A 27,733-nucleotide genomic window follows, 5' to 3' on the forward strand; every position below is an offset into this window, starting at 1 on the left:
ACGCACGTGTATCCCCTACGCATCCACCGAACGTTTGAGGAGTCTCCACCCGGACTCGCTTTGGCGGCGCTACGTCATTCATCCGTCAGAACTCACGGATTGGCCTGTCGGACGGCTCGCTCAACTCAGCACTGCTTTCGGAGTCGCCTTGGTCGGAGTCGTCTTCTTCCAGCCGATTCTCTTGAATCCACTCGTCGATGTCAGTGGCGTCACCTAAGCTGTCCTTGACCACCTCCGGAGTGACAAATCGTAGCCCCAGGCGCCTCGCCAACACCACACGGGGAAGTTTGCTACGTACCTGACGCTGAGTAGCCACGCAAAACCGAATCTCGATGCTTCGGCTAATCTTTTCAGCCACTTGACCTCCAAGCTTCTTTATAATATGGGTCAACTCAGTGTCCTGACTGCACTTCTTATGGCTGGCGAAAACTATGTGGTATCCCTTCAAGGGTTCTGTGTAACTTGTGTCGAGGACCCACGAAAATGACCCCGCATCCGCTGCCGTCGGCGGTCTCGTCTCTCCTCGGCCAACTGTTGCCGCTTAGAGTCACCGTCAGAGATCTCGTTTGTCGATGACACGTCGCTCCAAGGCTCCTCAGAAACAACCTGTGTTAGAGTCATAATCAAATGAATTCACAGCACGTTCTTCTGTAGGCTCACGCTCCAATCCTCGTCGGTCTCCAGACCAATCTCCTCAATGAGGCACGCCTGCGACATCTCGGCACCGATCTCGCTGAGCAGATCCAGGCACTGCCGCTTCCGCTGGCTCCACAGCTTGTGCAGGGCTGCGTGGTCGGATTGGAGCGCCTTGATCTCAGCCGCCTCCAGGCAGGGGGTCGGTACCAGGTGTCTGTCGGCCGTCTCCAGCCGCGCCGATATCCGACCGATGTCTGCAGCAAGCTCCTCGTCTGTAGGGGTGGTGGTGGCCTCGGTCAACTGCTGGTGGACCTGCTTCAGCTCAAGTCGGAGTTCCCTCACTCTCTCCGCCAGAGCTTCGAAGTCTCTAGGAGTCTCTGGCGTGACCTCCGGTTGTGCGGCCATATACACTCGAAACTTCCCATACGTCTTCCCCTGCAGGGCCCCTTGGACCACAAGCTCGTCTGCTGCTGCCTGTACAGCCGCCTTTGGCATCGCCCCTCTGAGGTTGTCTGATATATTCTGCGCGTTGTAAGGCCGGTTCTGCGACCTTAAGTACGCTAGGACGAGACCTCGCGCCTCCTCGGCATCTAGCTTGGACTTTTTGGTCTTTCTAACTTTGTCCTTTACTACAAGACGCCTCTTGGATTCGGAGTTATCGGCATTACAACCACTCGGCATTTCAGTCATGCAATTCCTAACGGTTATGTGGATTTGCACAGCAGTGGCGCAGGAAACACACCACGTGATATTTCATTTCTTCGCTGATGAGCCAATGCCGCCCAAGGGAGACGAGGTCAAGAAATGATACGATGGCTATGAATTGCACATGTGGTGTGTTTGAACGCAAAGTTCTGTTATGTCCTACGTAAGGTCACTCATCCGGAGAGGCGCTGTCGACCTCCAGTGGCAGCGGCAGGTCATGGATGAGACAGGTGATGCAGATCAGCGCGGCTATGACTTGCCTGAGCCCGCCGCAGACCTTCGCGTGCCGCTTACCTTCCCACTCCTCCCGAGAGACACGGATTGTCGTGTTTGTGACCTGCGATAGCTTCTCTATGATCTGGCCACTGAGGCCCATGATACGTCCGACCCTACTGGCGGGGATCAAAACTAGGATCTCCACTGATTGCAGCATGGTCATGTTGTCGTCCAGAAATCCCCGAAGGGGAAATGTCTGGCAGGAGCCAAAAGGGCCTGGCGATGGCATAGTTATGCTGTGCAAGAGGGAGTGCTCCGGAATCCCCGCTGGTGGTGACGGCTGAGAGGAGGAATCTGCCCCGATAGACCGGATCAAGGCCACTTTCTGAGGTGTCGATCCGAAATGGTTGTTGTGGCGGCTGCTGTCTTCAGTAGTTGAGTTGCCGAGTAGCAACTTATCGACCATGAGTTGCAGCGGAGCAGTCGGCTTCTCGGGCTGCGGCTTCTGGAAAATCTCGTCCCCAACGGCAGCAGCCATAGAGGGATATCCGATGTCGTAAAGCGTAGACACGAAACTGTGTTCGAAGTCCCGGATATTCTGTGACAGAATGAGAAAGTTGGCGCCTACTTCCACCAGGTTCCCGCAGTCGCTGCAGTTGGTCTGCAGCGTCACCAGACGAAGGCCGTTGGAGACGCCCGTGTCAGTGGCATCCACTGGTCTGTTAGATATCTTGATGGTCACATGGTAGGCCTCCTGAATTGCAGTCACGCGCTCTCCCCGGTGGCCGATGATAGCGCTGGCGAGGCAGTCAGGGATCAGGAACCGCACCGAGAGGCGGGTCCCCTGCGGGTCCCCTACATCGGACTTGTCTGATTCGATCTTGGACTCTAGCACGGTCTGCACTGCGTGCGAGAAAGCGTGAACCAGCTTTGCCAAGTTTCGGGTGAAAATGCAGATGATACGGTCCTCGGTACCAGGGTACAGGAAGTCGCAGCGAGAGATCTTTATGGTGCCTTCGATGACTTTCTCAAGCGACGCGATCGCAGCTCCCTTGCGACCTATCAGCTTTCCAATTGCTCGACCCTTGGACGGCATCAGAAGGACCGCCATGCACCGGGAGTAGGGGTGCGGCTGCACCTTTGCCAGGCCGTCGGTTTTCTTGTCTACCACGATAAGCTCATCCAATGAGGAGGCCCTCACTGGGAGTGGGAACGAGAACGAGTGCGACGCTGCCGAAAAGCCCAGAAAGGGCTCTGCGGGCGACGTTCCATCTACCCAGGAGGTGTCATTCCAATGTATGTTCTGGGTTTTAGCTAAGAACTCGTCAATGGAAGGAGCCATGTTTTCGGAGATACGAGTTTGGGCAATTTTGCGATATTATAGATACTGTAGTCTCGAGAGTTTACACAACTATCCGCCTACGTTTGCTGAATGTATCTTCGAGATGCATTTTTTCATAAGTATGTACAGTTAACATTCAGAGTCAAATCGTGAACAGCAATCCCGCTGAAACAGATGTCATCCCAGCGCTCAAGAGCAGCACCAGGTTGAAAGGATCGTCTTCAAACGCGACCAATAACCCGATGACAAGGGTAACTGCGTTGATGACGTTCGATATCCTCGAGTCAACGTACACTATTTGGTCGCACGAATATTTTCCCAGTACGCGCTTCCGAGTTTGGTGAGCCGCAAAGGCGGCTATGGCCCACACAAGAAAATGGATGACGAGGAGCCCCCATGAACATGGCGACAGTGGGCTCGCCTTCCACAGCAGGGAGGCCAGGTGGAGTTTCGTGGTTTGCTGAGCGCACACGACGCTCTCCATGGACTCGGCGGCTAGCAGTCGCAACGCACTGCTCTGGTTCCCTGTCACGACGTGGGGACACCTCATTATGAAGTCGTTGCACAACAAAAGGTCTGTAGTCCACACGTTACACACGGGTACCGGGACCATATTTCCCGAGTCCACATCCACGTAGCCAGTGGTGGCATTCCAAAAGTATGGGCAAGGTGGTCGAAACGCCTGCATGACCTCCCAAGTGGAGACATCCTTCTTTAGCGGCAGGCGGACTGTTGGACAGAGAATGTTGTACGGCGGAACTGGGAATAGAGCGACCTCTGTCCCCTGCTTGTTGTACCTCCTTAAGACGCGCCTTTGGCATCTGCCGCCGAGGAGCTCCCAAAGCCTCGAAAAGAGAGAACGCTTCAGCTTGACGGCAGATTTTCTTATCATGTCCATCCCTATTCTCGTGTCGCTGGGCTTGGGGATTCTTGTTTTCGCTGGGCATGTGGGACAAGGCACTACACGTCCAGCCTGGGCGAGTTCGGCCATTGCCCCGAGACGAGCGTTCTGAGTATTGCCACATTCAAAGCAGACGTAAATCTTCGGTGTTCCGAACTCGCAAGTATCGAACTTGGAAGCTGATGGGGCCAGACTTGGAAAGCTAACCATTTCGCGAAGCCAGTCACTGGGAGGTAGTAGTGGCTCGTTAAGTCTCACCACTTCCGTCTCCGGTTTCTGCGGGAGCAGTAAGGCGATTTGAAGGATAAGAGGCGCTTCTGTCAGGTCCTTCGCAAAAATCATAAACGCATTTAATGGTATTCGCTCTAGTAACAGGAGCTGGCGGATTCATCGGCTCCCATATCATCCGTATGCTGTTGGCGGAAGGCCACTCTGTTCGAGGAACTGTCAGAGATCTGTCTAAGGCAAAGTTTCTGCACGACCTGCCAAACGTGAGACATCCGGGGCCCTGTGCACACAGAGCTTCAACCTCGAGCTCGTAAGAGCGGACCTCCTACTGCCCGAGGACTGGCCAGCCGCGTGCAAGGGCGTGGACGTCGTATTTCACGTGGCCAGCGTCTTCAAAATCGGCCTGCCGGACGACCAAGTGGTGACTCCGGCGGTGGATGGCACCCGCAACGTCCTAAACGCCGCTGCCGACGCAGCGGTGAAGCGAGTCATTGTGACCAGTTCGATCGCTGCGATATGCGGAGGCCACCCAAAGTCAGTGTAGGTTTCGCAGCCACCAGTCACGCAGCACCGAGTTCACCGCAGATATGTGGGCGGATGCTGATGAGGCACTCAGCTACGACAAAGCCAAGGTACTCGGCGAGAGAGAAGCCTGGGCCATAGCCGAAAAGCGCGGTCTGCGGCTGCTCGTTGTGAATCCAGGCTTTACCGTAGGACCTCGTAGGTGTCTTCTATAGACCCGAACGCAGTGCTCGACGTTTCCCAGGGAAATTGTGAGTCATCCGTGATGATCAGAGAGCTGCTGCAGCGCGCAATACCTATGGTTCCTGACTTCCATCTGCCGCGAGCGGACGTGCGCGACGTCGCCGAGGCCCACGTTCGCCTGCTCGACTACGAACACCCCGACATGCTATCCTTCTACAAAACTCCCGCACTGGGTAGATTCGTGGTGGTGTCGAGCGCATCTCTTGGTACTGGCTACGTTCACTGGTCCCGAGTTCTGCAAGCCAATTTCGGAGACCGAGGCTTCAAGCCGCCCACGCGGGTTGCTCCCCACTGTATGCTGAAAATCATGTCTCTCTGGGACTCAAGGGCTGCGACCGGAGTGAGAATTAGCGGTGTGCGGCTCAACATCGACGGAAGCAAGACGTCTGAGCTGTTGGGCGTGCAATACCGCGACCCCGACACAGCATTAGTCGCTCACGCGCAATCGCTGCTGGACTTGGGTGTTGTGAAGTCCAAAAATTGATGCGTTGATCAATGTCTGCAAATCTGAAATATGATCAGCTGGAGTGATCTCTTGTACGCACCTCCATGGCGGCGTTCGGATAACTTCAGCTGCGATTTTCCCGCCTTAGTTATGCTGTCGCTGCAGGTCGCGCTGGTGGTGGCGGCAGGATGGGCGCTTGGTGTTCTGGCGCTTGTTCTTGGGTTTTGGTACCCGTTGGGGCCCCTGGGCGCTTTGATTGTCTGGGACGCCCTTGAGTTCCTCAGGCGGTGCCGACGTCCATTCACGAACTTACGCGGCTATCAAGGAATCCACCCATGGATGAAGCGCATTTTCTGGACGGCATTGGCTTCGTCATGGTGGGCCAAGGCACTGCGTAAACTAGTGCTACTCGGCTTCGTTGCCTCCTTGACGGTGGGGGTGACATCGTTGTACGTCGTTGATGATAGACTCACCGCAATCAGGAGTATTAGGAGTCCATGGTGCTATTGCTTAGGATTTTCTTCCTCCATCGTCGTCACCGCTTTTTATGCCATTCGTTGGTGCTACTTCACGCCAATCTATTCCCGCCCAGCTATTGTCGCCATAAACCGAATTGAGGCCGACTTCGCAACGTTCTTCGACTCCGAGGAGGCGCCTCTCCTGCCTGACTCGTTGGGGGGACGACAGTACTTACACGAAACCTGGACTCGGCAGCTCTTCCCGAACCCGCGGCTGCCGAAGGACTTCCTCCTCGTGGACGGAACGCCATGCGGTGTTCCCTGCACTCTCGAGGGGCTGTGCCAGCCCAACGTAGCCTGCGAGATCTCCGATATGGAGCTTCATCCCCTCTATACTAATATACGCTACCCCTTCCGTCGACCCGGGCCTCCCTATACGGTCATGCGACCTTCGGCCGCAGGAAAGGGTCGCGAATGGTGGAACCCCACTGGAGTGTGGACCTGCGAGTTCAAGGCGGCCTCCGACCTGCCAGGTGAGGAGACGCTACTGGTCTTTGAGGGGGCTGGCCCGTGGATGGCGGTGTGGCTCAACCAGGAGTTCGTAGGCGTGTCTACAGACTACTCGCTTCCTGCAGCGTTCAGTGTATCGGATACCCTTGTTTCCGGTCGTAACCGTCTAGTGGTCGTCATCCCACGGTTCAGCTGCACGTCCTACATAGAGGACCAGGACCAGTGGTGGACGGCAGGAATAATCAGGCCTGTGTTTCTCTTCAGGCGGCCGCTATTAGGGCTGCACCGGGTGTCAACCAGCACCCGAACGTTCTCCTCGGAGACACGGGGCCCCGCAGAGCTGACCGTCCACGTGGAGTGTCCCTCGGGAACGACTGGTCTCGTGCAGGTGCGTCTGCTGCAACCGGGGGCTACAAACGCGACTCAGGACACTCTAGAGAGTATAGAGATGTCTTTGGAGTCGCTCCCGTCGCCAGCCAGTCAGATGGGCAGCAAGAAGACCGTCAATTTGACTATTCGGGTTGAGGACGCGGTTTACTGGACACCAGCCACTCCTCAACTGTATACTGTGCTTGTCCTTCTCTGCGACGGCTCGAGAAAGCAAGTGAAGTCGTGCAGAGTTGGGTTTCGGGAAGTGTCAATATCGGAGAGCCAAGTTCGGCTCAACGGGAGGCCCATCTTCTTCCGAGGCGTGAACCTGCATGACTCTGATCCGTATCTCGGAAAGATTTATTCAGACAGCCTGATGAAGAGGGATCTACGGCTGCTCAAGGCGCTGAATGTCAATACCGTAGGCCACATTGGAGGTAAGACACAGATTCGGACTGCCCACATGCCGAAAGCCGCCGCGTTTTACGACGCATGCGACGCGATGGGGTTCCTCGTCATCGACGAGGCGAATTGCGAGAGCCATGGAGACGCGCCGCTCTCCAATTGGCGCCTGCTGAGTTTTCTCTGTATCCGCTCCCCATCCCTGCCGGTGTCTCGAATGGGTCATGATCACTCTTACAGAGCTCTCATTCACAGTCGGTTCCGCCGGATGCTCCACCGAGACGCCGGCCGCACCTGCGTAGTCATGTGGTCGCTGGGCAACGAGGCAGGAGGGGGGCCGACATTCAACGACCTCTACACGTGGTCACGCGCAACTGACTCGAGACCGGTTCACTACGAGTCCTGCGACAGCCCCGATACTTGCTCGGACGTGTGTTCGTGGATGTATCCTCCAGTCCAGAAGTGCGCAAAATACTGCCGTCGGATGACGGGTCGCCGCTGGCTCTCGTCGTTCTGGCGCTATCGACAGCCAGAACCCCGTCCGCTGTTTCTCTGCGAGTTTGCTCACATGATGGGGAACTCCAGTGGGCAGCTGCGACGCTACGTTGAATTCTTCCGATCCGAACCTCTAGCACAGGGTGGGTGCATCTGGGATGTCGCGGACCAGGGCCTTATGGTAAAGCGGCGGGGACGTGATCTGCTCGCCCGAGGAGGAAGCTTCAACGAAAGCCCCCATGACGGGAACTTCTTGAATAACGGGTTTCTGACAGCCGACAGGCGGCTAAAGCCGGTCTGCTGGGAGATTCGCCGTGCCTACGCACCGGTTGACATTAACTCGGTGCTAGAGGTTCGCAACGGGGCGCTCCACGTTATGGGTCACCTGACCAGCTATTTCGAGTGGGGAGAGCTAGCTGACCATTTCGACTTGGCCCTCGAGGCATTCGCCTCAACTGCCACACCTGTGCAACCAGCTAAGCCAGCAGGTGAACCACCTTACCTGGCCACGGGCCAGGTTCCCCTGCAAACTGTGTCTGTGCAGCTACCCGCCAGCAGCTTTGGGACGCAGGTACCTGTGTATGCGAAGGCCGCAGCTGCCGGCGTGGACAGCGTGTCCTGGGTTCTCAGGCACCGCAACGGCCAGGAGGCCGTCCGCGTAGGAGTGCCGCTCCCGGCGGTCGTGCGGCGTGCGACGCCCACCGCCTGCTTGGATTTCCATATGGATTCCGCAGGCAGTTTCATGCTGCATGCCGGCAGCGCACGCTGCGTGATCGACTCGGAGACCGGAGCATTGACTCGTCTCGTGATCAGGGAGCGCAGCCTGCTGGCTGCGCCTGTGCAATGGCTCGTTTGGCGCGCGCCCACGGAAAACGACCGCGGAGGGCTAAACTCGGAGTTCGGGGCCGTCGAGGCAATGCGGCAGTCTGGCCTGCTATTCGGCCTATACGGCGCCTGCAAGCAGCGGGATAGAGCCACGCAGGGGCCGTGGTCATACGAAAGTCAGTGGCGGCACCTGCGTGAAATGTCCACCGTACTGGATTCCGCGGAAGCTGTCGCCGGCGGCTTCCGCGTGCGGCAGATTCTCGTGTGCCGGTGGACGCTGGCAACCATCACAACCGTGTACCGCCTCCTGGACGCGCGAGTCCATCTAAGTGTGAGTGCTACGGTACACGCGCCATGGAAGATTCCGCGACTGGGGCTACAACTCTCGCTACCTGCTGGTGACGACTGCAAGGTGACATACCGCGGACTAGGCCCCTGCGAGACCTACGCAGACCGCCGCTGGGGTGCTGTGGAGGGCACTTGGGTTCGTTGCCCCGACGGCGCTGAGGTGCGCCTGCAGCCGCGACCCGCAGAGGCTGGGGGAGTGGAGTGCCTACAGTGGTTTGAGGTGCAGACTGGGGACGCGGTCAAGGTAAGGGTCGACTGCGCGGGAAGCGGGCTGCACGGCTCTTTCCTTCCGTGGACCGCAGAGGAGATCGCTGGCGCTGCCTACCCAGACGACTTGCCCCCTTCCAGGCTGGTGCACTGCGTGGTGGACCTATGGCACATGGATTTAGGTGGCGAGGTGGCTTGGTACCCTCATAACGATAGATTTATCGAGCCAAACAAGGTTTACAGGTGCGATTTAACCATCTCCACAGGAAAGGAGGCTCAAGCAGCACAGGAGGCTCAAGCAGCACGTCTCCACGCGCCAGAGGCGTCACCCCCTCTGCCACCGGCTTGACCTCGGCGATTGTCTCCTCGGCGATTTTCTCCTCTGCGGCCACCCCTTCTTTCTCCTGTGCCGCCACTTCTTTCTCCTGCGCCGCCTCCATTCTTTTCTCCTCTGTAGCCTTCTCCTCTGTAGCCTCCTCCTCTGCCGCCTCCACCCCTTTCTCCACGTCCTCTGACACCCCCTCTGTCTCCTCCACCTCTGTCTCCACGACCTCGACCTCGCCCTTCGACACGAATGCCCTTCATGTTCATGTTAGCCTTTCGAATGTCATACTGAACGTCGCGTTTGTCGAGGTCCAGAGTGCGGCCGCCTCTATCTGGGACAGGAGGAATGCGTACCTTCTTCAACGGACTCTGTACCGGTTTCGTTCGACGCCGCTCAAGGAGAGATGTGTCGGCTGAAAAGATGCAATGCGGTCCCAGAGCCGGGTACGGCCGCACTCGCCAAGCAGACGCGGCATTCTGCAAAATATCATCCACCTTCCCAGGTTCTCCCAGTCGAGAGGAGTAGAGGAAGGCTTCAAGTGTCACGTCAAAGCGCTCAAAAAGGCCCTGTTGTAGCTTCGCGTAGTAGTCGTTCAGTCTCTTCGCCACGAATCTCACGGTCTTCCAGTGGCGGCCCGCCAGCGCCACATCTTTGGTGGTCAGCAGCAGCGGCCGCCCTCCTTGTGATGTCCGCCGGGATTCCACGGCACGGAGCAGCTCATCCGCCCCGGTTTCCGTCGGCAGTTGCAAGGCCTCTGCGATCCCCGCTAGGTTGTAACGTTGGTCCAGGGCAAGCTCAGTCAGAGGGAGGTCCGAGATAGCAGCTTTCTTTGTCTTCAGTCGGTGCATGAGCAGTGAGGCCAGAAGGTTCACCAGGAAGCGGGACCGGTCTGAGACAGTCTGCAGACCATCGCTGTACCCCTCATGTTTCGCCCAGTTCTCTAGCTCCTGGAGGCTGCTAGCTCCAATTGGAAAGGCCTCCTGGGAGGAAATGTAACCTACGACGTTCAACAATGTGCGCTCTGTGAGAAGGAGGTGCATCGTAGCCGGAGAGAGCGATAGAGCTGAGTTGCCATCAACAGCGTGGAAGGTGGTGCTCAGAGCACATCGCAGATCTCGCATTTGCTTTATTTAGTCACATTGACTGCAGTGCTGATGAGATGTATCGCACGGCTGCCTCTGGCATGCAGAAGCGACTCCCTGCATCATGCGGCTTATCCGCGACCTGAGCCAGATCACAGTTGCGGTGTTTTTATCGGTGTCGATATCTCTAGGAATAAATCAATTCCATGCGGTGTCTTCGTCTGTTGATCGGCCTTGTTGCTCTGGCCCTGGGGTGCGCTGTGGACCACGACGCCATGCTTTCCCAGAGTGACGCCATCTTCCAGGCCCGGTCAGCCAAGGACTTCAAGTTGATGCTTGCAGACCTGCGGCCCCAACAGACAGCCGTGGTCTTCTTTTACACCAATTGGTGCCCTCACTGTCTGAGGTACATTCCAACTTTGGTGGAGATTGCCAACCAGGCTCGGTGCTTGCAGTACCTGAAATTCACCACCATCGAATGTTCCTTCGGATCTGACCGCATAGATGTGGCCCAGTTCTTCCAGGTAAACGGATTTCCCACTATGATGATTGTACACAACAGTAACGCCCAGCCGGGAAGGCCACACTTCAATCAGTGGACCGTGGAGGGGGCACTGCCTCCTACGCTGGAGGATCTCGTTGCTACTCTACGACAGCACGCTCTCATCCCACAGCAGTTGGCCTCGTGCCAAAATCATATCGGTTCCCCTGATGACCCCAGCACCTACAGAGCCTTCAAGACCAATGATCGGTGGCTCAAGAGCGCTCTCTCGTTCAACCCGAAGGTTCGCCTTCATGACGGTATTCGACAACTTCAGGCTATATTTCTGGAGTGGGTGATAGACGAGACGTTCACCCATGAGCGTGCTATGACCGCCAAGACAATGATTGAGGAACTCGCATTCGTGTCGCCTGACGCCGCGCTGAAAGGCAGCTTGATGAAGTTGGCGGCCGAGATTCTCAAGCGACAGAAGATCACCAAAGATATCAAGTACGACCTGATGCACCTACCAGGCGTCGACTACCGTAAGAATGCCCTTCTATCGTGCCAGACCGACGCCTGCGGCCTATGGATGCTGCTGCACTCGATCGCTGTCAACAACGCCCTCCAAACCCACCCTATCCGCGCAGAAGTACTCACTCAAAACATCCGCGATTTCGTTGACGAGTTCTTCGTTTGCGATGAATGCAGAAAGCATTTTCGGGCTGCTTTCGACGCCGGCGATGCGCAGCGCCGGGAATGGCTTGCCTCGGGGAAGACGTTCCCAGCGGGGTTTCACTGGACAAAGGAATGGGGTCTTGCACTCTGGCTCTGGAGGTTTCATAACATCGTGACCTACCGCACAGCAATTGAGGATATCGCTCATGGCAAGAACTTGCTTCTAATCAGCAAGGACCTCCGGTTCCCCCCGAAAAGTCTGTGCCCTGAATGCTACGTGAAGGACTCCAGGCCTTTCACTATCTCGGACCAGCTGATTCACAAGTGCGCTGGAGAGGACAGCTGCACCTTCCTGGATTTCGAGTGCCTCACGGACTTCGACCTCACAGCAGTTCGACAGTGGCTCACTCGTTACTTTGGTTTAAAGCAGTACATTTGAAACGAATAGACTTAGAAGGTAATTTCATACAAACATGGAGGTGTCGAAGCTTTACACATTGGTAACGGCCTGGTTCTTGCGTTGCTCCAGAGCGGTTGCATTCAGCCGCTCTCGGCCGCTGCCTCCAACTTTGTAAACCTCTGAGATAGACTTCATAGCGCCTAGAATAATGTGAGAAACTAGGTAAAATATTGATCGCAGCGCGATGTAGACGAGAAGCACGCCGATGAGTACTCCGCGGAGCCCCAGCTCCGTCTCGGGGAGTTGGTCCTCAAAGAACAGATGATTCTCATCGAGGAGAGTGCGAAAACGGTCGAGGTCGATGATGAGCCAAAGCTGTAGGGCGACCGATGCCAAGTCGGCTAGGATTGACACTCCGATGTAAACTTTGAAGAGCACACGACAGAGTCCCATGGCACGAGCTTTGCGGGATGCTAGGGCCCAGAGGCCGAAGACGCCGAAGGCCACACTGAGCGCCACCAGAATCCACGAGGGAGTCGCGTATGCACTGCCTGTAACTCGAACTGGGATAAGGCTGAGACCCGCCAGAATGTTCATGATGAAGAAGACCAGTAGGCCTGAGCGCAGAGAGCAGCAGCCGCAACAGAGGCTGTAGTCGGATCTTGATCGACAGCAAGGCATTGTGGAATTTATGATTTCATACAATTTTCAAGAAAAGATTCGTAGAGAAACCTACGTGGTGTTTGAAAAAATACGCATCAGAGCACATCACAGCGTTAAATGCCCAAAAACTATGCTCCTATAAGGAATCCTTAAATGCATACATTTCATGACACTCCAGGTTTCTGGAAGAAACATCGGCGGCGCGTTGTTTGCAGCAATGCTGTTGCCAGCGACGCACGAACCACCGCCGCTGCCGAAGTTATCTTTTGTTTCAGACCGCCCATCAACGTTGATTCCCCAAAACTCTCGCGCTGTTCAGCGTAACGTCAAACCCTGCTTCTTCATGGTGCCGTTTTGCCCCTTCTGCGTGGCAACGTCGCACGAGGATAAGTGCCCAACGTGCCAGGCCTACAAAAAAATAACCCAGAAGTGTCCAACTCCCAAGTCCTGGTGTCGGCGCAAAACTACACTTGGACGCCTAAGCGCTCTTCTTGGTTCCGTTCCTGACCCGTCTATTGCAATTTGGGCTAAGGGCCCCACATGTGCCTGTCACCGGAGTGTATCAGTTGTCTTTGGCAACCGTGTCCAAAACACATTGCTGCCCACTGTGAAGCTGCCCCTCCGACGTTTCAGTCTTCGGAAGATTGTTATGGCCCTCCGACCGCCATGCAACGATTTCTGGGGGGTTCCTCGACGTTCTCTGACTCTTCATGTAGATCGCGGCGTCACGATACCAATACCGTTGAGCGCTATGCTCACGTTGAACTTCATGCCGCTTGAACCAGGCACCATCCTTGGCTGTCCCCACATCCAAAAGACAAACATGGGCTCCTCGTCGCGTCTGGTGGCTCGCGAGGTTGTCGAGTCCTTTCGGCACCCATTGTTGGGTGTCCGACTTCACTGGATCGGCGCACTGCTGTGGCTGGCGTACACGTCGTATTTGGGATACCCCGATTGGAGTCATCTGGCTGTGTCGCCTATAGCCACGCTGTCTTCTCACTTCTTCCGGAAAGTCACACTCAGCCAGGTACCGATTCATCGGCTTCTCAAGACTGACAACGCGTTCGCAGCATGCATATTCGTGCTGATGGTACTGCTTCCGGTGTATTCATTGCCGATGCTGCTCATGGCGTTGGTTTTCGCCTTCTTTGTCATTTACAATTACAGTTAATGAAGTATGAAATCGGAGATACCAATATCTTTCTAATCACATTGTAGCACATCCCTTCAATGATTCGTTCCTCTTTGGAGATCTCAAGATCGACACCTGCGAAGACTGGCCTGGTGAAGCTGTGTCAACAGAGCCGGGTTCCGCGTCTTGACGATGGCGTTGATCTCTAACAGTCTAGCCTGCATAAGCGCCATCTTGCTCTTCAGAGCGTTATACCGGTAGGAGAGAGCCTTGCGTACCGTCTCGTCGCAGCTCTGGACGAGGTCGACACTGAGCAGTTCCACGAACTTGTACTCTAGGTTTTGGATGAAGTCCAACCTTCCTGTTCCGTCGCGAAGCATTAGAAACACAGCGACGAAGGCACTCGGGTCACGCAAGCAGCTGTTCAACATCTTCATAAGCACCGATGGGTAGTCGGCGAAGTCTATCATCAGCTTCTGAGTTCCCTGCATGTCTGAGAAAAGCTTGCAGTCGATGATGTGTGAGTAGTGGAAAAATAAATCTGACTCGCTGGAAATCTCCATTCTGACCATGGAACCAGCATTTACCAGTATCTTAACTCGGACGGCCTCCAGAGAGCCCACGTCCTGTGGGCCGTGGGCGTCGTCGTCCTGCAGGCGGATCTCCATGGGGATCTCGCGGTCGTAGGCAAGAGTACTTTCGCTGTCGAGACTCGGGTCCAGAGCGTCAATAGCGGCGAAGTCAAACTTTGTCAGAAAGTTGTCAGGCGACGACGTGAGAAAAGACGCACATGCGCCGCTTTTGCAAGTTTCCTCCATCATCCGCGCAGGGTAAATCTGTTCGATTCTACAATCTGTGCGGTGTGCACACAACTCTTGAAGATTATTGAACGATTATCTCTGATGATAGGTTGTTGTGAGGCTAGCTGGCACCGCGTCTCCAACAGCTGGAAGTACTGTGTTCAGGTGAGTCTGTCGCCCGTATCTGATTAGTGCATCCGTACCCGGTCAGATGAGAAGTCCTTCGTCGGCGGAGCGGCCATCGCCTTCGTCATCCTGACGTGGACCTTGGCGGGCTTCTATCTGCAGGCAGTGCTAACTCACTACCCCAAGCCGCTATGCGTGTCGATGCTGTGCCTCTCATGCACACCTGTACTTTTCCCCGTTTGGAAGATGTCACATCAAGGAGAGTCGCTGCGTCAGACACTCCGCGCCTCTTCGCGAGTCGCGGTGCCCTTTGCCTGCTTCTTTGTGATTGACCAGACCCTGTACAATGCTTCTCTGAAGTTTTTAACCGTGCCAACCTCTGAGGTGGTGGCCAGCACTAATATTCTCATGCTGTTTTTCCTCTCGCTCTGTTTTGTGCCTATTGGGCAGCATGCATTTAGGTGAGGATGGCGATTGGTCCACACAAAGGCTGATCGTGCTGATAATTACTTTTGGTGGTCTGGCCCTCGTCGGCCTGGCCCATCCTCGGTCCCAGTCGCATAGCGAGTACTCAGTCGAGACCGACACGGTGCTGGGCTTCGTGCTGGGCCTGCTGGCTGCGACCAGCTACTCCGTGTCCGTGATATTCCTGAAGGTGATGCACGCAGAGGATGTATCTGAGCTCATTCTGGTGGGGTGTGCAGGCGTCGTCACCTCTGTGCTGTTCATACCAATCATCGGCCTGGCCCATTTAACCGGTGTTGAGCGGTTTCAGGTGCCGTCGTTGTCGATTCTGCTGCTGTTACTGGGCGAGGGAGTGTTTCTATGTGCCTCCAGCAACTGGGCTTGGGCTATAGCCGCCAACAGCTTGAGTCCCACGATGATGGCTGTCGGGACGAGCCTCTGCCTGCCTCTGAGTATCTTTATTGACTCCATTCTAATGGAGGCTCATGGCTTCCCATTGTGGTATGTTCTCGGCAGTGTCGCTACAGGTTTCGGAGTGCTGACCACAGCTATTCTCGACTCACGAGATTCAGCTGAACTGGACGGCAAGGACGAGGACTCCACTACACCTTCTTGTCGTCCCAACCCATTCACCTTGGAAGATTTAGACGATATGAGCGAGTTGAATGACTTTGCCTAACATGTGATAAACGAGCAGCAAAAAAGCGCAAATGGGCGTAGAAGACCTCAAGCGGGCTGTGGGATGCGCTGCTGTGGATGACTATGTAAGCTCGGGCATGGTTGTAGGGCTGGGAACCGGGTCCACCGCAAAGCATGCTGTGAATAGACTGGGCACGAAGCTCTCCTCTGGCGAGCTGCAGGACATCGTGGCTATACCCACCAGCGAGGCAACAGCAGAGCAGGCGAGATCCCTAGGCATCCCACTGACTACTCTAGACTCGCATCCCCATATCGACGTTGCCATCGACGGTGCTGACGAGGTGGACAGCCAACTGAACTTGGTTAAGGGTCGTGGTGCGGCTCTTCTACGCGAGAAACTGGTGGAGAGCGCGTCTTCCGTCTTCGTGTGCGTAGTCGACGAGTCGAAGCTGATGTGGCGGAAGAAAGCAGACGGCCTTGGCCACGATGGTGCTATGCCCGTCGAAGTCGTGCAGTTTTGTGCTGAGCACATCCGAGACAAGCTCACCCGACTTCCCGCAATAGTCGCAAGCCCATTCGCGAGCAGCTCGTTCAGAACGCGTGCTGACGGCTCACGCCTGATCACAGACAATGGGAACTACATCGTAGACCTTTTCTTCTCAGGACCCATCACGAACGTGAAGCAGCTCGGCTTGGAGCTGACCTCCACCGTAGGAGTCGTGGAGCATGGGTTGTTCCTGGACATGGCCACCGTGTGCTTGGTCGCGTCTGAGATTGGCGTCGAGACCCTGTGTCGTAAGTGATTTTTGCCAAACGTCGCGTGACATATCCATGAGTTCGTTTCTTCCGTGCTCCAGTGGTCCCTTCTCGTCGGCCCGTGGACGCGTAGCGGCCGTCTCCGTAGTTGAATCGGAGCCGCCGGATTCCGTCAGCGTCAATCCGCGAAAGAAACCGAAGATAGACGCAAATCCCAGCCTGGAACTCGTCGCCGTCTTCGAAGACAAGCCCCGACAGACCATAGGGGTGGCGGCTCTAAGCTTCCGGACGGCCGAAGTCGCTTTACACGAGTTTGTGGACATGTCCAGCTACCTCTTTACTCTGTCGGTCTTAAGGCAGTACGACCCCGTCAGGGTGGTATTACCTCGGCTAGCCGTGGGTTCTAACGCATTATGTAATCGTCTGACCTCTCTGTATGCTGATAATATGACTTCCGTCGAGGAAGTTCACCGAAAGTACTTTGATGTCGCCGCTGGCGAGGAGATCGTAGGACATCACGACCTTCGCGGCGACGCGACAATGGCAACGTGTGCACTGGCTGCGCTGGCAGCGGTCGTACGGTTTACCGAGTTCCACCAGGACTCCGTAGTGCTCTCTCACCACCTGCATATCGCCTTCAAAAGCCCCACGGACTCGCTGTTCATGAACCTGTCGACAGTCGAGCATCTGGAGCTCGTGATGCCTCGAGGGACGCGAGGAGCGTCGGTGGCTGGACTTTTCAGCTGCCGCACGACCTCAGGGACTGACCTGCTGCGGCTGTCCCTTCTAGGCCCGCCTACCGACCGGCACGTGGCTCTTGGGAGGCAGCAACTCGTCACTTACTTTCTGGAAGCCGGTCACGTGGCCGCCAGGCTCCGGGCCCTACTCCCAAAGCTGCAGAGTTTGGACTCTGTCGGAGCCCAGTTCGTGATTCGGCCTCAGCGAAAGGACGAGGCCTACTACCGCCGCTTCATCCGCAACGCCATGGAGCTGCACGAGTCTCTGCTGGTCTGCCGCGAGCTTCGGGAGCTGCTGACTGAGGAAGACTCCGAGGGGTCCGTGGTTAGCGTAGCTCGTAAGCCGGCGCTGCTCTGCGATGCTGCGGCAGCAATGGATCCCCAAAGCCTCCACCAGATAACCGGTTTCCTTGCATCCAGTCTGGATACCAACTGCGCCACCAACTCTATCAGTCAAATCCTGCACGTGGTGCTACCTGGACGGAACACGTTCCTTGATGCCACGCGAGCTAAGTACCTTCAAATACTCGATGACCTGAATTTCTATGTGGACGGATTGAAGAGCAAGTACCAGCTGTTACAGATCAAGCTCGAGAACTCCGATAGTCGTGGATACTACTTCAGTTGTCCCTACAACCCGAATTACACACTGCCGGCGGATTTCACTTGGCAGACCTGCAAGGGGAGCAAGGTGACCTTCTCCACAGAAGCTCTTGACGTGGGTGGTTCGACGGCGCTCATGTAGGCTTGGAATCTGCGTCTTCGCGAGATCAGAGCGGAGATCCTGCTTTGCGTGTTCGAGGAGCTCGACACAGTGCAGCTACTCGTCGAGAACAACCTAACCGCGTTACACCGAGTCGTGGACGGCGTTGCACAAGTCGATCTCTGCCTCGCAATGGCCGACTTCGCGCTTAGCACGGGACAATGCATAATGCCGCGACTGTTGGCTGAGGGCCAAACCGCCATCGAGGGTGGGCGACATCCGTTGCTGGAGAGGAGCATGTCGCTTGCACGATTCGTTCCCCTGAATCTCGATGCTCACTCAGATTGTGTTCATGTCGTTACGAGCCCCAACGGAGGCGGCAAGACCACGCTGCTAAAGACTCTGGCCATCATACAAATCCTTGCGCAGATGGGGTCCCCGGTGCCTGCGGTCAAAGCCGACGTTGTGGTCGCGAAGCAACTCCTCTCGCGGTTTGGGGTCGACTCTGACGCCCTGATGTCGACCTTCCAAAGAGAAATGACTGACCTCGCACAGGTGTTGACTGCGGTAACTCCGGCGTCGCTGGTGCTACTGGATGAAGTCGGTCGCGGGACCAGCGTCTCAGACGGCATTGGAATATCCTGGGCGACTTGCGAGCATCTGCTCCAGACTAGGGCCACGGCCTTGGTGGCAACGCACTACTTCGAGCTAACACGGCTGGCTGCCTTCTACGGGCGAGCTAGGAACCTATCTCTGTCGTGCGATGTGCTGAAAAGCTCCCTTCTGCCTGTATATCGGGTGTCTGCGGGTCCGTCCACCGCCTACGCGTCCTACGGCCTGCAATGCGCAGCATACTACGGATTCCCTGAGCCCGTACTGCAGGAATGCAGGGAGACGCTCACCTTCTTGAACGCCATAGACAGGCAGTGGCGCAACGAGTTCTTCGGTGACGAGGAAGAGGCCGGCTTCCGCCTGTTCAACACTATTTCGAGTTCGAAGCGAGAGAGCCTGTATGCACTGCTATGCCGGATGCAGAGCGAAGTCTTACGTGACCCGTGACAGAATTATGTTTAGGCGGAAGGCTCGCAGTGTCGAGCCTCGTAAACGACGTCGAGGCGTCGAGGCGGTCGAGTTGGGTCAGTATGCGGTGCGCTCATGACATAGATCGGCACCTATGCTCCGAGAGCCCGACTCCAGCCTTCGTGGACCAGACGCCGGCGGACGGAGAAGACAACACCCAAGAAATCTTCGACGGCGTCTTGACAAAGAAACCCTCCAACAGCCTCTCCCTCGACTCATTGGAGTTCCTTCTTGACGGCACGCGCTGTGACGCAACTGATGACGACGACGACGACCTGATTCTCGGTAATTCTCCTGTGAAGCGCACGGATCCGGAACTAGAGCGCAAGGTCACCCTGGCCAAGGGTATCATCCGTCAGTACAAACAACGGCACATTTCTAGGTTCCAACACAAGGAAGGGCGGATTTTCGTGCCTGTGCAACGCTTCTTGGACGCCACCATGGCCCATAACAAGACCGGACTTACCTACGTGGAGAACATCTGCTACACTCCTCGACCCTACTTCCGTGCTGGCTACTTGACACGGAACAAGCTTTTAGTTTGCACTGTTGACAAGGAGCAGTGCGACAGCCACATGTGTATCAACAACCTCCACTGGGGCACTGGGATTGACATGCGGCCCGCGACCAACAACCTTCAAGGCAACGTATGGTTCCACCATGACGGGCAGCTGGAAGCGTTCGATAAATACGACTACAGCGATGTACAGGAGTGCTACTACGAATGCGTTGTATCGCATTTTGAGGAATTCGCCTTGGGGGGCGAGGAGATTCAGTTTGTCAGAGTCCCCAACGATGCCGGGGGAACCACCGTGAGCTTTCTGTTGCCTCCAATAGACATATGGGACCACAAGGTATCATCGCGAATCCAGATACAGACAACGACCCCCGAGAGCATATTCACACCGCTGCAGCTCTGGGAGCAGACGCACCAGAGGAGCTACCGTCCCGAGCTGCGTCCTTGGCAGTCGCGGCTCAAGACTCCTACCTCACGGGTGCTGCCCGCCAGCTACCCCTCTCGCCACGCAACCACGCCCAGCGTGGCAAACGGGACGCCTCGTGCCTACAGCAACCTGCCTGGACCCTCGGAGGTGGATGAGGCGCTGCAGCGTCTTCGGGCGCGCGACCGCAAGACTCGCAAGTGGCCTTGGCAGTACCCAGACCCCAATGAAAAGCCAGCCTTAAAAAAAGACGTCGACGGGAAGGGCAAGAGTGACTTGGTCCTTTACACTTTTTTCATCGGCAAGGACCAGTTGGCGTTGGATACGATACCCATGATCTGGCGCCTACTACGGTATCTCGCTGAGTGTCCTCCGGCCGAGATGGTGGACATGCTGGACGCGCGACTTGAAGCCATGGCACAGCGCTACGGAAACGATGAGATCCAGGTGGAGCAACTGTCAGTGGACTCAGTGGTGGCCGCAGTCGGTGCACAATTCCGAGCGGATATGGAGGAGGATGCTCCGGACGAACCTGGCGTCAATCAAAAGCCGTACTGCTTCTACGAAAACCCATCCACCACGGACTCACTACGAACCGTTCTCAACCTCGTAGGCAGCCGTAATTCCGAGCGCAACTTGCTCAACAAGGTGGCCGGGATGGACGGCTCCTCAACCTCTGCCCATAACAACTTGGTGCCACGCGACGACCGTAACTCCTACGTAGGCCAGAACTACCCAGTGAAGTCGGAGTATCTGGACAAGATGTGGGCTGGTCGAGGCTATCATACTCACGCCGCACTGGGAAGCCTTCAGAACGTCTACGCTCGTCGCTACGTTAAGCGCATGCAGAAGGAGCTGGTAAAGTACAAGGCACACAGATGGTCTCGCTGCACGCGATTACTGCAGGAGAAAATCGCTGAGATCCTCGAGTTGACAGATCTGTGTCCGTGCGAAGACTGCTTGTCGCTATGGGAGAGCTTCAACTCCTACATCACAAACAATGAATTGGTGCTGTTCGAGAGGCAGGAGTGCCCAGAAGCCCCCAAAATAGCATTCCTGTTGCTCGACTATCCCGGCTACGGCATATCAACAGGGGTCCCCTGCAAGCAGGGGATCATCTCTGCCTCCTGCCAAACGATAACGCGGACGCTATCGCGTTTCTCGCGTGAGTTCGACTCTGTTCGACTCAAGTTGGTTGCCTTTTCTCTTGGGTGTGCCGTGGCATTGGAGGTGGTCGCCCTGATTGAGGAGACCATCGAGAGTGTACCACCCTCAGGCGAAGACGCCACTTGCTCCCTAAACTGCGGCGTGAAGGTGAGCTGCGATAGCCCTCTTCAGCAGTCATCCGCGGAGGTTCTCGTGGATATGGCGGCTACCTTTCGTCGAGAGGCTGTCCGAGTGGAGTCCTTGCTGCTGATGGCGCCGTTTGTGACGTCAGAAGGTACCGCAAAGCGTTTACTGAAGGCTAGCGGTCGTCTCGCCAGCGTCTGTAGTGGACTCACCCGCTTCTTTGTGACTCCAAAAGTCGACTGGCAGAGCGACCTGGCATTGGTGCGGTTTATGGTTGCACGCGCAAAGCTCTCGCGTCGTGGCGCATTCGATCCGTTCTGCGGCTTACAGCTTCGCATTCTACATGGGGAAAAGGACCACGTGGTGGACGTTCGAGACGGCCTCTCACTGGCTCTCGGGGCCGAGCGCCTGCGGCGAGTGCTTGGCATGAGAGACATGGATGTGTTGTTCCACGCGCTCGGCGTGAGCGACCATGGCGGGATGCTGACGGGGCGCAACGAGATGTGCACTGTCGAGATCCTAGCGGCGCCAGCACGACTATTTCCGCTGGCACCTCTGGTCCCGGCAGTTTTCCAAAGCGACCACGTCGCAATACGGCAAAGGCTGCAAGAGCACGGCTACGACCTCACAGCGAAACTCCAGGAGGCAAAGCAACTTGATGAACGAGGAGCAATCGCAAGAACTGTCACCGAATAATATTACAAAACTGATTATTAATTCTAATGCGAAGAGTGACATTGACATTGATTTCCCTGGCTAGTGCCGCCTGCTGTCCTACTAGTATTGACATCCTACACGTCCAGGATGCATCCTCGACCTTTGAACCTCTCTTTGAACAGGCCCCAGTGGCGAATTTGGTAAATCGCATCACTTCCACGCTTAAGGACTTACGACTCGGCGTGCGATACGGAATCGCGCGATTCTCCGACAAGCCCGCGCCCTTGGTGGGATACGGGGATAGGTGGGGTCTCTGGCGTGACTACCCCTCGCGCTTGAGGCAGGACGTCTGCTATGAGCTGCTAGAGGATATCGTGGAGGACTTTGCTCCGGTGGAAATTGAGTTCGTGGGAGGAAAGGATTCGGAAGAGAACCAGTTCGACGCTCTGGCTCGTGCTGCCATCCACCTCGGAAAGACCAAACGCAATACTTTGAAGGTGGCACTGATGGTAACTGATGGCTTTGCCCATGTGGGAAAGGCACGGGCCTTCATTCCAAAGATTGGGTATTCGACAACTTATAGGGCGCTGCAGCGCCACTACTGGGACTTCTTTGGAGACTTCCGAACTGATTGGCTACGGTACGGAGGCTTGATCGAATCAGACTTGGTAATGGCACCCTCTCAGAACGTACAAGGTCGCCTTGTACGGGCTCAGATCGTGTATCGAATGCTGGTCGTGTGTCAGAACAAAGACGTTGCTCTGGATACTCGGGCATCCGCCTTATTTAGACGGTTCGCCAGCGGTGTGGCCCAAACACTTTACAGACAAGGCCTTTCTTTTAAGCGGGGCTATGACAAACAAGAGTGGGACACCTTCTGCAACCTGCATACTGCGGACGACGGCTCTTACCTATCCGAAGGCCTATTTGGATTCGCGAACTCTCCTGCTTTGATAGATCCTGACCAGATCGTAGAGTATCCCTACGATAGTGTCGATGATGACATCGACTGCACTCTGCACGAGTATCCCGATCCCAGTGATCCGCGTTACGCACAAATTTTCAAAGACAATGACGTCCTACCTGTAATACTCGTCGTCCGTAGTCGGCCGCGTAACCGCAAGGTCTTTCTGTCCTCCGTGTTCTATCCAATGGCATCCAATTGCCCTGAGTCCTTTTCGCAGTTGATGTCTGGTGCCAGTCTGGAGTCTTTGGCCGAATTGCACGTTGACTGCATCCGGCGGTTCTACACCGAATACCTACGCACTCTGGCCCACCATGGCGTTGATAGCGTGCTGCACGTGAAGACTTCCGATGAGCTGGAAGGGCATGAGGTGTCCTCGACAATAACGGAGATGGTGTTGGGTGCGCTGGAACACGCTTGTTCGACACGTTGCGGTTTTAGTGTGAATCACCATCGGATCGTTAATTATCGACACCCTGTAGATGTTTTCTCTGAGAAGCCGAGGACGGCGACTGCACCGCCAACGCCGAGGACGGCGACTGCACCGCCAACGCCAACTCAGATGCCAGCAACACTCTCCCCGACGACGACGACGACGGCGACGACCGCAACTGCCTCTACGACCAGGGAAGCACACGCCGCAGCTACGACCACAAAAGCAACGTCTACGACAGGCCAGACAAGCAGAGGACACACCGGCCTCGTGATCGGCACGGCGACGGCTGGGTGTGCAGCTCTGGTGATCGGCGCCACTGTGGCTGCAGTCGTCGCTGCGCTCCATAGCAGCGATGACCGCCCTGAGGACTCCAACGAGCAGCCACACGTGGAGATGGAAGAAGTCGAGCGGGAGCGGGTTATGGTGTTTGAGTCCAAGATTTATGGATGACACCATTTTAGAGTCACACAAAACCCACAGCAACAGCTCGGTGTGTCTGGGCTTGTAGACGCGTGCACCGCGCGACGGCCAGAGATGATCGAATGACGGACTGTTGCGCGAGGAACAGGGACTCCAACGTGGCGATCAGAGGCTGCCACGCCGCCAGCGACTCACGTACCAAAGCCACCAACTTACGGACTGCAGGGCGAGTCAGAAAGACCATGGTGCAACCGATCCGGAAACCCGTCGAGGGCACGCTGGCGGCCTCTAGGACCTGGGCGCAGCCAGCTCGTGCGTCGGGGTGGTGCAGTGCGCTGAGGTCGATAAACCGGAACTGCACAAGGAACTCCTCGAACGGGCGCCGGTAGGAGAATCCCAGTGCGCGCAGCTGCAGCGCCTCCAGGATAGACAGGGCGTAGATCTGCGGAAGGACCTTGGCAGGAACGAATGTGAGCGGAAGCTGCTCGTCGTTGGGCTTTACGCAACGGATGAAATGCGACTCTGTTGTGTTGATGATTGCCATCATGGACTTCAGTTGCGAGGTGAACTGTGTACCAATCAGCAGCCCCTTAGGGAGCTTGCCACGTGGAACCTCAGCATGTGCAGATATTGTGCGGACCAAAGGGTCGGATGACGCCTTGACAAGGTCCAAGAACTCTGCGCGAAGGACATCACGGTTCTTGGCTATGAAGCCGTCAACGGAATAGTGGATCTGCCCAATAGTATGGGCTATTACAAAGGTTTTGTCGGAGCTGACTCGTGAGCGAATCAACTGATTCGAGTCTTGATTGGAGGCGTAGAAACTAGAGAGAAAGCTCGTGTCCTTAGGGCTCGGGGCCAGGCATGCATCCTCTAGTTTTGCTAGCAACCCCTTCGGTCCCATCAGCAAATTGATAACCGGAGCATTGGACGTCCATACAAGTTCGGGTGCAGGGATTCGCTCTCGACGGTAGAGGGCGTACTCGTTCGCAAACACTACCTCTACGAAGTTCTTCTGCAAGAACTCGTTGGTGAGGTTGATCAGCACCTGCTCAAGCGAGTTGTTCTCGAACACTTCGAAGCCGAAAATGTCAAGCATGCCCAGAAAGCGGTCGCAGGCACCACGAGGACCGACGACACCATTCACCTTCTGCAAGATCCACTGGAAGAGGAAGTCGTAGATCGCCTTTCCCAGGCTCTCCTTCAGGACAGCCGAGTCCTCTCCACGCCAATTAGAGAAAACGACCTGGTTCCACGTTGTCAGTTCTTTCTTAGTCAAGCACAGGGCGAGCTTGCTGGAGTCCAGGCCCAGCAGTTGGCAGGCCTCGTCGAGGATTGCGCGGTCCTTGACGACAGCTTCATCCGTGCCGATGATTTCCACGTTGCTCAAGGTGAGTATGCCAACGAGGACTTTTAGCAGAGACGAAAACTCGCGTCCCTCGATTCCCAGCTTGCGCAGCGCGGCTGACGTTCCAGCCCAGTCCTCTGCGTCCGTCCTGGTGGCGCTGCCTCCGAGGCACGGGTAGGAGTTTCGGAGGCCGAGCAGGCGCCGGGTATTCCCGTCCAGTCCCTTCACAAGCTGATAGAATACGTGGTAGGACCTCTCGCTGCTCCCTTGAGTGATGACGCGGGTCTTTTCCAGGAGAAACCCCTGCACGGTGGCGTGAACGATACCGCCAGACTTCTTGAGTACAAACTGCATGAAGCGGCCGAATCGGGAAGAGTTGTCGTTGCGGGTTGTCTTGGCGTTACCGAACGCCTCGATGACCGGGTTGGCGGCCAGGACGACCTCCTGCACGCCACTGACCGCCTTCCTGTGCGGGTTGTACGCGAAGTAGCGCATGCACGTCTTCACGGCCTCAGTCTTGCCCGCGCCTGACTCGCCGGACACAATGATACTCTGCGAGATGCCAACGGAGTGCATAGTCTCTACCGCCCTTTTAGCGATGTGGAACACGTGCGGCTGCAGCGTTTCCTTCGTCAGGTCTCCGCGGTAGTACCTTGCTATCTCACTCTCGGTGCTGTCGCGTAGATCCACGAAAGGATTCACTAATACCAGCAGAGGGTCAGCGGTGCAGTAAGTGCGCTTTTGTAGAAACCGTTGGCGGAGGAAGTCCAGTACAGCAGGCGGATTGCTATGCGGTACGGATCCAATGTCGTTGGTCCGCAGCGGGTCGACATGCAGATTAGCGTTATAGAGGTGCGACTCGCGGACTTCGAAGGTGCCTCGCTCCTGGGGAGCGATTTGCTTCACGAGGAAGGTGCCGTTGTACATCTTCTTTAACACTTGGCATTTTACGAAAAGCTCCGACGGGTACTTCTTAAGGTGTGGACTTTCGTCGCTCCATACGACGAAGGTCAGGTCCTGGGATTGTAGCTTCGAGCGCTTTTTGCTGATGAATGAGGGTTGCATTGTAAATCAAGGTATTCAAGAGCACACATACACTTGTGCTTCGTCGAAGCGAATTACGAATTGTCATCTCCTGCACGTACGCACGAAACAAACATTCTAGAGGAAGCGTATCTTAAAAAAGATACGGGCGTACCTTTTGGTTATGGGGGAAACCTTGATCTGCACCTGACCCATGGAGCAGGTTTTCGCGAAACGACGCGGTTTATGTCTCGACGACTGAATTCTCGGGTGATTGCTGGCGGAGCTGCCTGCTCTTGCCTTTTTCTCGTGGCTGCCATAACGATTCTTATTCTGGCATCGGGTGCCCCGCTCTACGAGATTCTCTGGAATGACACAAAAGGCAATGGATCCGTGAAGTACACCTTCTTCCCATACAAGATCGAGCAGGATTCTGCGTGCTCCACAGCAGTCAGTAATGCTGACTACTATTGGGCCTGTGTAAAGGTGATCAAGGAGATCCACAACAATCGCACCCTCTTCGACAACACGCAGGCGGTCTGTGAACTGGACAACAAGATCTTGCTTGGTGACCCTCTGCCCCCGAACCTGGCAGCCATTGACCCTGCCTCTCGAAAGTACGTGGCTAGCTTCGCGAAGTCCACCTGCGAAGACCTGACCAGCGCGGACGCAGCGCTGGCGGTGCACCGACTTATGGCCTTCGCTGCGGGTATCTTCGCCTTCTGTGGTGTCTTCGCTGTGATGCTAGGGGCACATCAGGGGTTCCAGTCCACCTTCATGTGGGGACTCGGACTGGGGCTCTCCTTCTTCACGGCTGCCGTATTGGGCGGCCTTATTCCACTGGACAAGTTCTGGGTCTTCAGCACCTTCCATGATCAGCTGGATGACGTCAAGAACCTGAAGGTCGAGAGCAGCGGTCCACTGTACGGTTGGTGGTACGTCTGTGCAGCGCTGGGCGCTGCAGGTCTCGCTATGATCATATTCCTCCTGACCATTCCCCGGAAGATGCGAGTCCAGCAGACAGGGCCCAACGTGTTTTACGGAGTCCTGCCCGCTGCCTACGCGGCTACTCTCTCTGGCAAGGAGGAATTCGTGTTCGAGGCTGATGATGAGGGCAAGCCTCTGCTGAGTGACGTGGCCGTGATCACATCGAAGCAAGACGACGTGTAAATGAATGATGCTAATTTTTTTGGCTGTACATTTTCACAAATGCCAATACCCAGCCGATACCCACAGAGTACCGGTGACCAGTACAGGCCAGACAGCAACGCACCCACCGAGAGATGCGCGAAATGCCACGCAATTGTGCGTTTCGAGCCTCTGTAAAGCAAAGTCGCTGAGCTTTTGTCCCAGTAATCACGACTCATGCAACAACGCCCTTATTGCTGATGGTCAAGGGACCGTAGTTAAAGGGACCATTAAGCGCTTCTATCCGACCATTAATCGCTTCTACACGCTCAGGATAGAAAGAGCCGACATCGAATGGTTGTATGTGGTAAAGCTGATGGTCGTAAGTGGTAAACACGAGCATTACGTTTGATGCACAACAAATACAAGAGCGATCAAAGATCCTCTAGAGTCTCCAGATGAACAGGGCACTCACCACACCGGCGGCCCCTGCCTCGTCCCTGCCTCTGTGTGATTATCTCAACTTCGTCGAAGTCCTCCTCGAAAGTAGGAGTTTCCTGATCAATGGAGTCCGTAGAGTCAGCGAAATTCGGCAGTAGGTTCTTGC

The 27,733-nt window shown here is 55.9% G+C and overlaps 16 protein-coding genes across 24 annotated transcripts; 9 read left to right on the forward strand and 7 right to left on the reverse strand.

The window, feature by feature from the left end:
* Positions 1–85: 85 nt before the first annotated feature.
* KVP17_001839 (uncharacterized protein) lies at positions 86–1,326 on the reverse strand (the record flags this gene model as incomplete). 2 transcript variants are annotated; one of them, XM_068517605.1, is made up of 3 exons in its annotated part: positions 86–453; positions 480–606; positions 661–1,326. In XM_068517605.1, the coding sequence occupies 3 exons, from the start codon at positions 1,324–1,326 to the stop codon at positions 86–88; spliced, it is 1,161 nt and encodes a 386-aa protein (XP_068375171.1). The 2 variants fall into 2 exon arrangements, with proteins under 2 accessions (XP_068375171.1, XP_068375170.1); XM_068517604.1 differs by lacking the exons at positions 86–453; positions 480–606 and having other exon boundaries at positions 634–1,326.
* A 184-nt stretch (positions 1,327–1,510) lies between these two features.
* On the reverse strand, positions 1,511–2,899 carry KVP17_001849 (uncharacterized protein; the record flags this gene model as incomplete). Its single annotated transcript, XM_068517621.1, has 1 exon — positions 1,511–2,899. The coding sequence occupies one exon, from the start codon at positions 2,897–2,899 to the stop codon at positions 1,511–1,513; it is 1,389 nt and encodes a 462-aa protein (XP_068375184.1).
* A 142-nt stretch (positions 2,900–3,041) lies between these two features.
* On the reverse strand, positions 3,042–4,142 carry KVP17_001866 (uncharacterized protein; the record flags this gene model as incomplete). Of its 2 annotated transcripts, none has more annotated exons than XM_068517652.1 (1): positions 3,042–4,142. In XM_068517652.1, one exon carries the CDS (start codon positions 4,140–4,142, stop codon positions 3,042–3,044), a length of 1,101 nt encoding a protein of 366 aa, XP_068375213.1. The 2 variants fall into 2 exon arrangements, with proteins under 2 accessions (XP_068375213.1, XP_068375212.1); XM_068517651.1 differs by having other exon boundaries at positions 3,042–3,797.
* An 11-nt stretch (positions 4,143–4,153) lies between these two features.
* Positions 4,154–5,277, forward strand: KVP17_001874 (uncharacterized protein; the record flags this gene model as incomplete). 2 transcript variants are annotated; one of them, XM_068517663.1, is made up of 4 exons in its annotated part: positions 4,154–4,291; positions 4,321–4,568; positions 4,597–4,748; positions 4,778–5,277. In XM_068517663.1, 4 exons carry the CDS (start codon positions 4,154–4,156, stop codon positions 5,275–5,277), a joined length of 1,038 nt encoding a protein of 345 aa, XP_068375222.1. The 2 variants fall into 2 exon arrangements, with proteins under 2 accessions (XP_068375222.1, XP_068375223.1); XM_068517664.1 differs by lacking the exons at positions 4,154–4,291; positions 4,321–4,568; positions 4,597–4,748 and having other exon boundaries at positions 4,816–5,277.
* A 111-nt stretch (positions 5,278–5,388) lies between these two features.
* Positions 5,389–9,201, forward strand: KVP17_001846 (uncharacterized protein; the record flags this gene model as incomplete). Its single annotated transcript, XM_068517616.1, has 1 exon — positions 5,389–9,201. One exon carries the CDS (start codon positions 5,389–5,391, stop codon positions 9,199–9,201), a length of 3,813 nt encoding a protein of 1,270 aa, XP_068375179.1.
* A 238-nt stretch (positions 9,202–9,439) lies between these two features.
* KVP17_005239 (uncharacterized protein) lies at positions 9,440–10,298 on the reverse strand (the record flags this gene model as incomplete). Its single annotated transcript, XM_068515045.1, has 2 exons — positions 9,440–9,502; positions 9,531–10,298. 2 exons carry the CDS (start codon positions 10,296–10,298, stop codon positions 9,440–9,442), a joined length of 831 nt encoding a protein of 276 aa, XP_068375224.1.
* A 167-nt stretch (positions 10,299–10,465) lies between these two features.
* On the forward strand, positions 10,466–11,857 carry KVP17_001844 (uncharacterized protein; the record flags this gene model as incomplete). Its single annotated transcript, XM_068517613.1, has 1 exon — positions 10,466–11,857. The coding sequence occupies one exon, from the start codon at positions 10,466–10,468 to the stop codon at positions 11,855–11,857; it is 1,392 nt and encodes a 463-aa protein (XP_068375176.1).
* A 51-nt stretch (positions 11,858–11,908) lies between these two features.
* On the reverse strand, positions 11,909–12,499 carry KVP17_001845 (uncharacterized protein; the record flags this gene model as incomplete). 2 transcript variants are annotated; one of them, XM_068517615.1, is made up of 1 exon in its annotated part: positions 11,909–12,499. In XM_068517615.1, the coding sequence occupies one exon, from the start codon at positions 12,497–12,499 to the stop codon at positions 11,909–11,911; it is 591 nt and encodes a 196-aa protein (XP_068375178.1). The 2 variants fall into 2 exon arrangements, with proteins under 2 accessions (XP_068375178.1, XP_068375177.1); XM_068517614.1 differs by having other exon boundaries at positions 11,909–12,415.
* A 325-nt stretch (positions 12,500–12,824) lies between these two features.
* On the forward strand, positions 12,825–13,652 carry KVP17_001857 (uncharacterized protein; the record flags this gene model as incomplete). Its single annotated transcript, XM_068517634.1, has 1 exon — positions 12,825–13,652. One exon carries the CDS (start codon positions 12,825–12,827, stop codon positions 13,650–13,652), a length of 828 nt encoding a protein of 275 aa, XP_068375196.1.
* Positions 13,653–13,735: 83 nt separating this feature from the next.
* Positions 13,736–14,434, reverse strand: KVP17_001856 (uncharacterized protein; the record flags this gene model as incomplete). Its single annotated transcript, XM_068517633.1, has 1 exon — positions 13,736–14,434. The coding sequence occupies one exon, from the start codon at positions 14,432–14,434 to the stop codon at positions 13,736–13,738; it is 699 nt and encodes a 232-aa protein (XP_068375195.1).
* An 81-nt stretch (positions 14,435–14,515) lies between these two features.
* Positions 14,516–15,683, forward strand: KVP17_001872 (uncharacterized protein; the record flags this gene model as incomplete). Of its 2 annotated transcripts, XM_068517659.1 has the most annotated exons (3): positions 14,516–14,578; positions 14,606–15,000; positions 15,029–15,683. In XM_068517659.1, the coding sequence occupies 3 exons, from the start codon at positions 14,516–14,518 to the stop codon at positions 15,681–15,683; spliced, it is 1,113 nt and encodes a 370-aa protein (XP_068375220.1). The 2 variants fall into 2 exon arrangements, with proteins under 2 accessions (XP_068375220.1, XP_068375219.1); XM_068517658.1 differs by lacking the exon at positions 14,516–14,578 and having other exon boundaries at positions 14,991–15,683.
* Positions 15,684–15,714: 31 nt separating this feature from the next.
* On the forward strand, positions 15,715–18,898 carry KVP17_001853 (uncharacterized protein; the record flags this gene model as incomplete). 4 transcript variants are annotated; one of them, XM_068517626.1, is made up of 3 exons in its annotated part: positions 15,715–16,438; positions 16,533–17,854; positions 17,882–18,898. In XM_068517626.1, the coding sequence occupies 3 exons, from the start codon at positions 15,715–15,717 to the stop codon at positions 18,896–18,898; spliced, it is 3,063 nt and encodes a 1,020-aa protein (XP_068375189.1). The 4 variants fall into 4 exon arrangements, with proteins under 4 accessions (XP_068375189.1, XP_068375191.1, XP_068375190.1 ...); XM_068517628.1 differs by lacking the exons at positions 16,533–17,854; positions 17,882–18,898 and having other exon boundaries at positions 15,715–16,446; XM_068517627.1 differs by lacking the exons at positions 15,715–16,438; positions 17,882–18,898 and having other exon boundaries at positions 16,475–17,881.
* An 83-nt stretch (positions 18,899–18,981) lies between these two features.
* Positions 18,982–21,846, forward strand: KVP17_001841 (uncharacterized protein; the record flags this gene model as incomplete). Its single annotated transcript, XM_068517607.1, has 1 exon — positions 18,982–21,846. The coding sequence occupies one exon, from the start codon at positions 18,982–18,984 to the stop codon at positions 21,844–21,846; it is 2,865 nt and encodes a 954-aa protein (XP_068375173.1).
* Positions 21,847–21,872: 26 nt separating this feature from the next.
* Positions 21,873–23,657, forward strand: KVP17_001842 (uncharacterized protein; the record flags this gene model as incomplete). Its single annotated transcript, XM_068517608.1, has 1 exon — positions 21,873–23,657. One exon carries the CDS (start codon positions 21,873–21,875, stop codon positions 23,655–23,657), a length of 1,785 nt encoding a protein of 594 aa, XP_068375174.1.
* Positions 23,658–23,670: 13 nt separating this feature from the next.
* On the reverse strand, positions 23,671–26,040 carry KVP17_001860 (uncharacterized protein; the record flags this gene model as incomplete). The annotated part of the gene is made up of 1 exon (XM_068517638.1): positions 23,671–26,040. The coding sequence occupies one exon, from the start codon at positions 26,038–26,040 to the stop codon at positions 23,671–23,673; it is 2,370 nt and encodes a 789-aa protein (XP_068375200.1).
* Positions 26,041–26,244: 204 nt separating this feature from the next.
* On the forward strand, positions 26,245–27,168 carry KVP17_001840 (uncharacterized protein; the record flags this gene model as incomplete). The annotated part of the gene is made up of 1 exon (XM_068517606.1): positions 26,245–27,168. The coding sequence occupies one exon, from the start codon at positions 26,245–26,247 to the stop codon at positions 27,166–27,168; it is 924 nt and encodes a 307-aa protein (XP_068375172.1).
* Between the last annotated feature and the right edge of the window lie 565 nt (positions 27,169–27,733).

The sequence above is a fragment of a genome, assembly GCF_019968985.1.
Source record: "MAG: Porospora cf. gigantea B chromosome Unknown PgB_NODE_34_length_62418_cov_132.738, whole genome shotgun sequence".
NCBI lineage: Eukaryota > Apicomplexa > Conoidasida > Eugregarinorida > Porosporidae > Porospora > Porospora cf. gigantea B.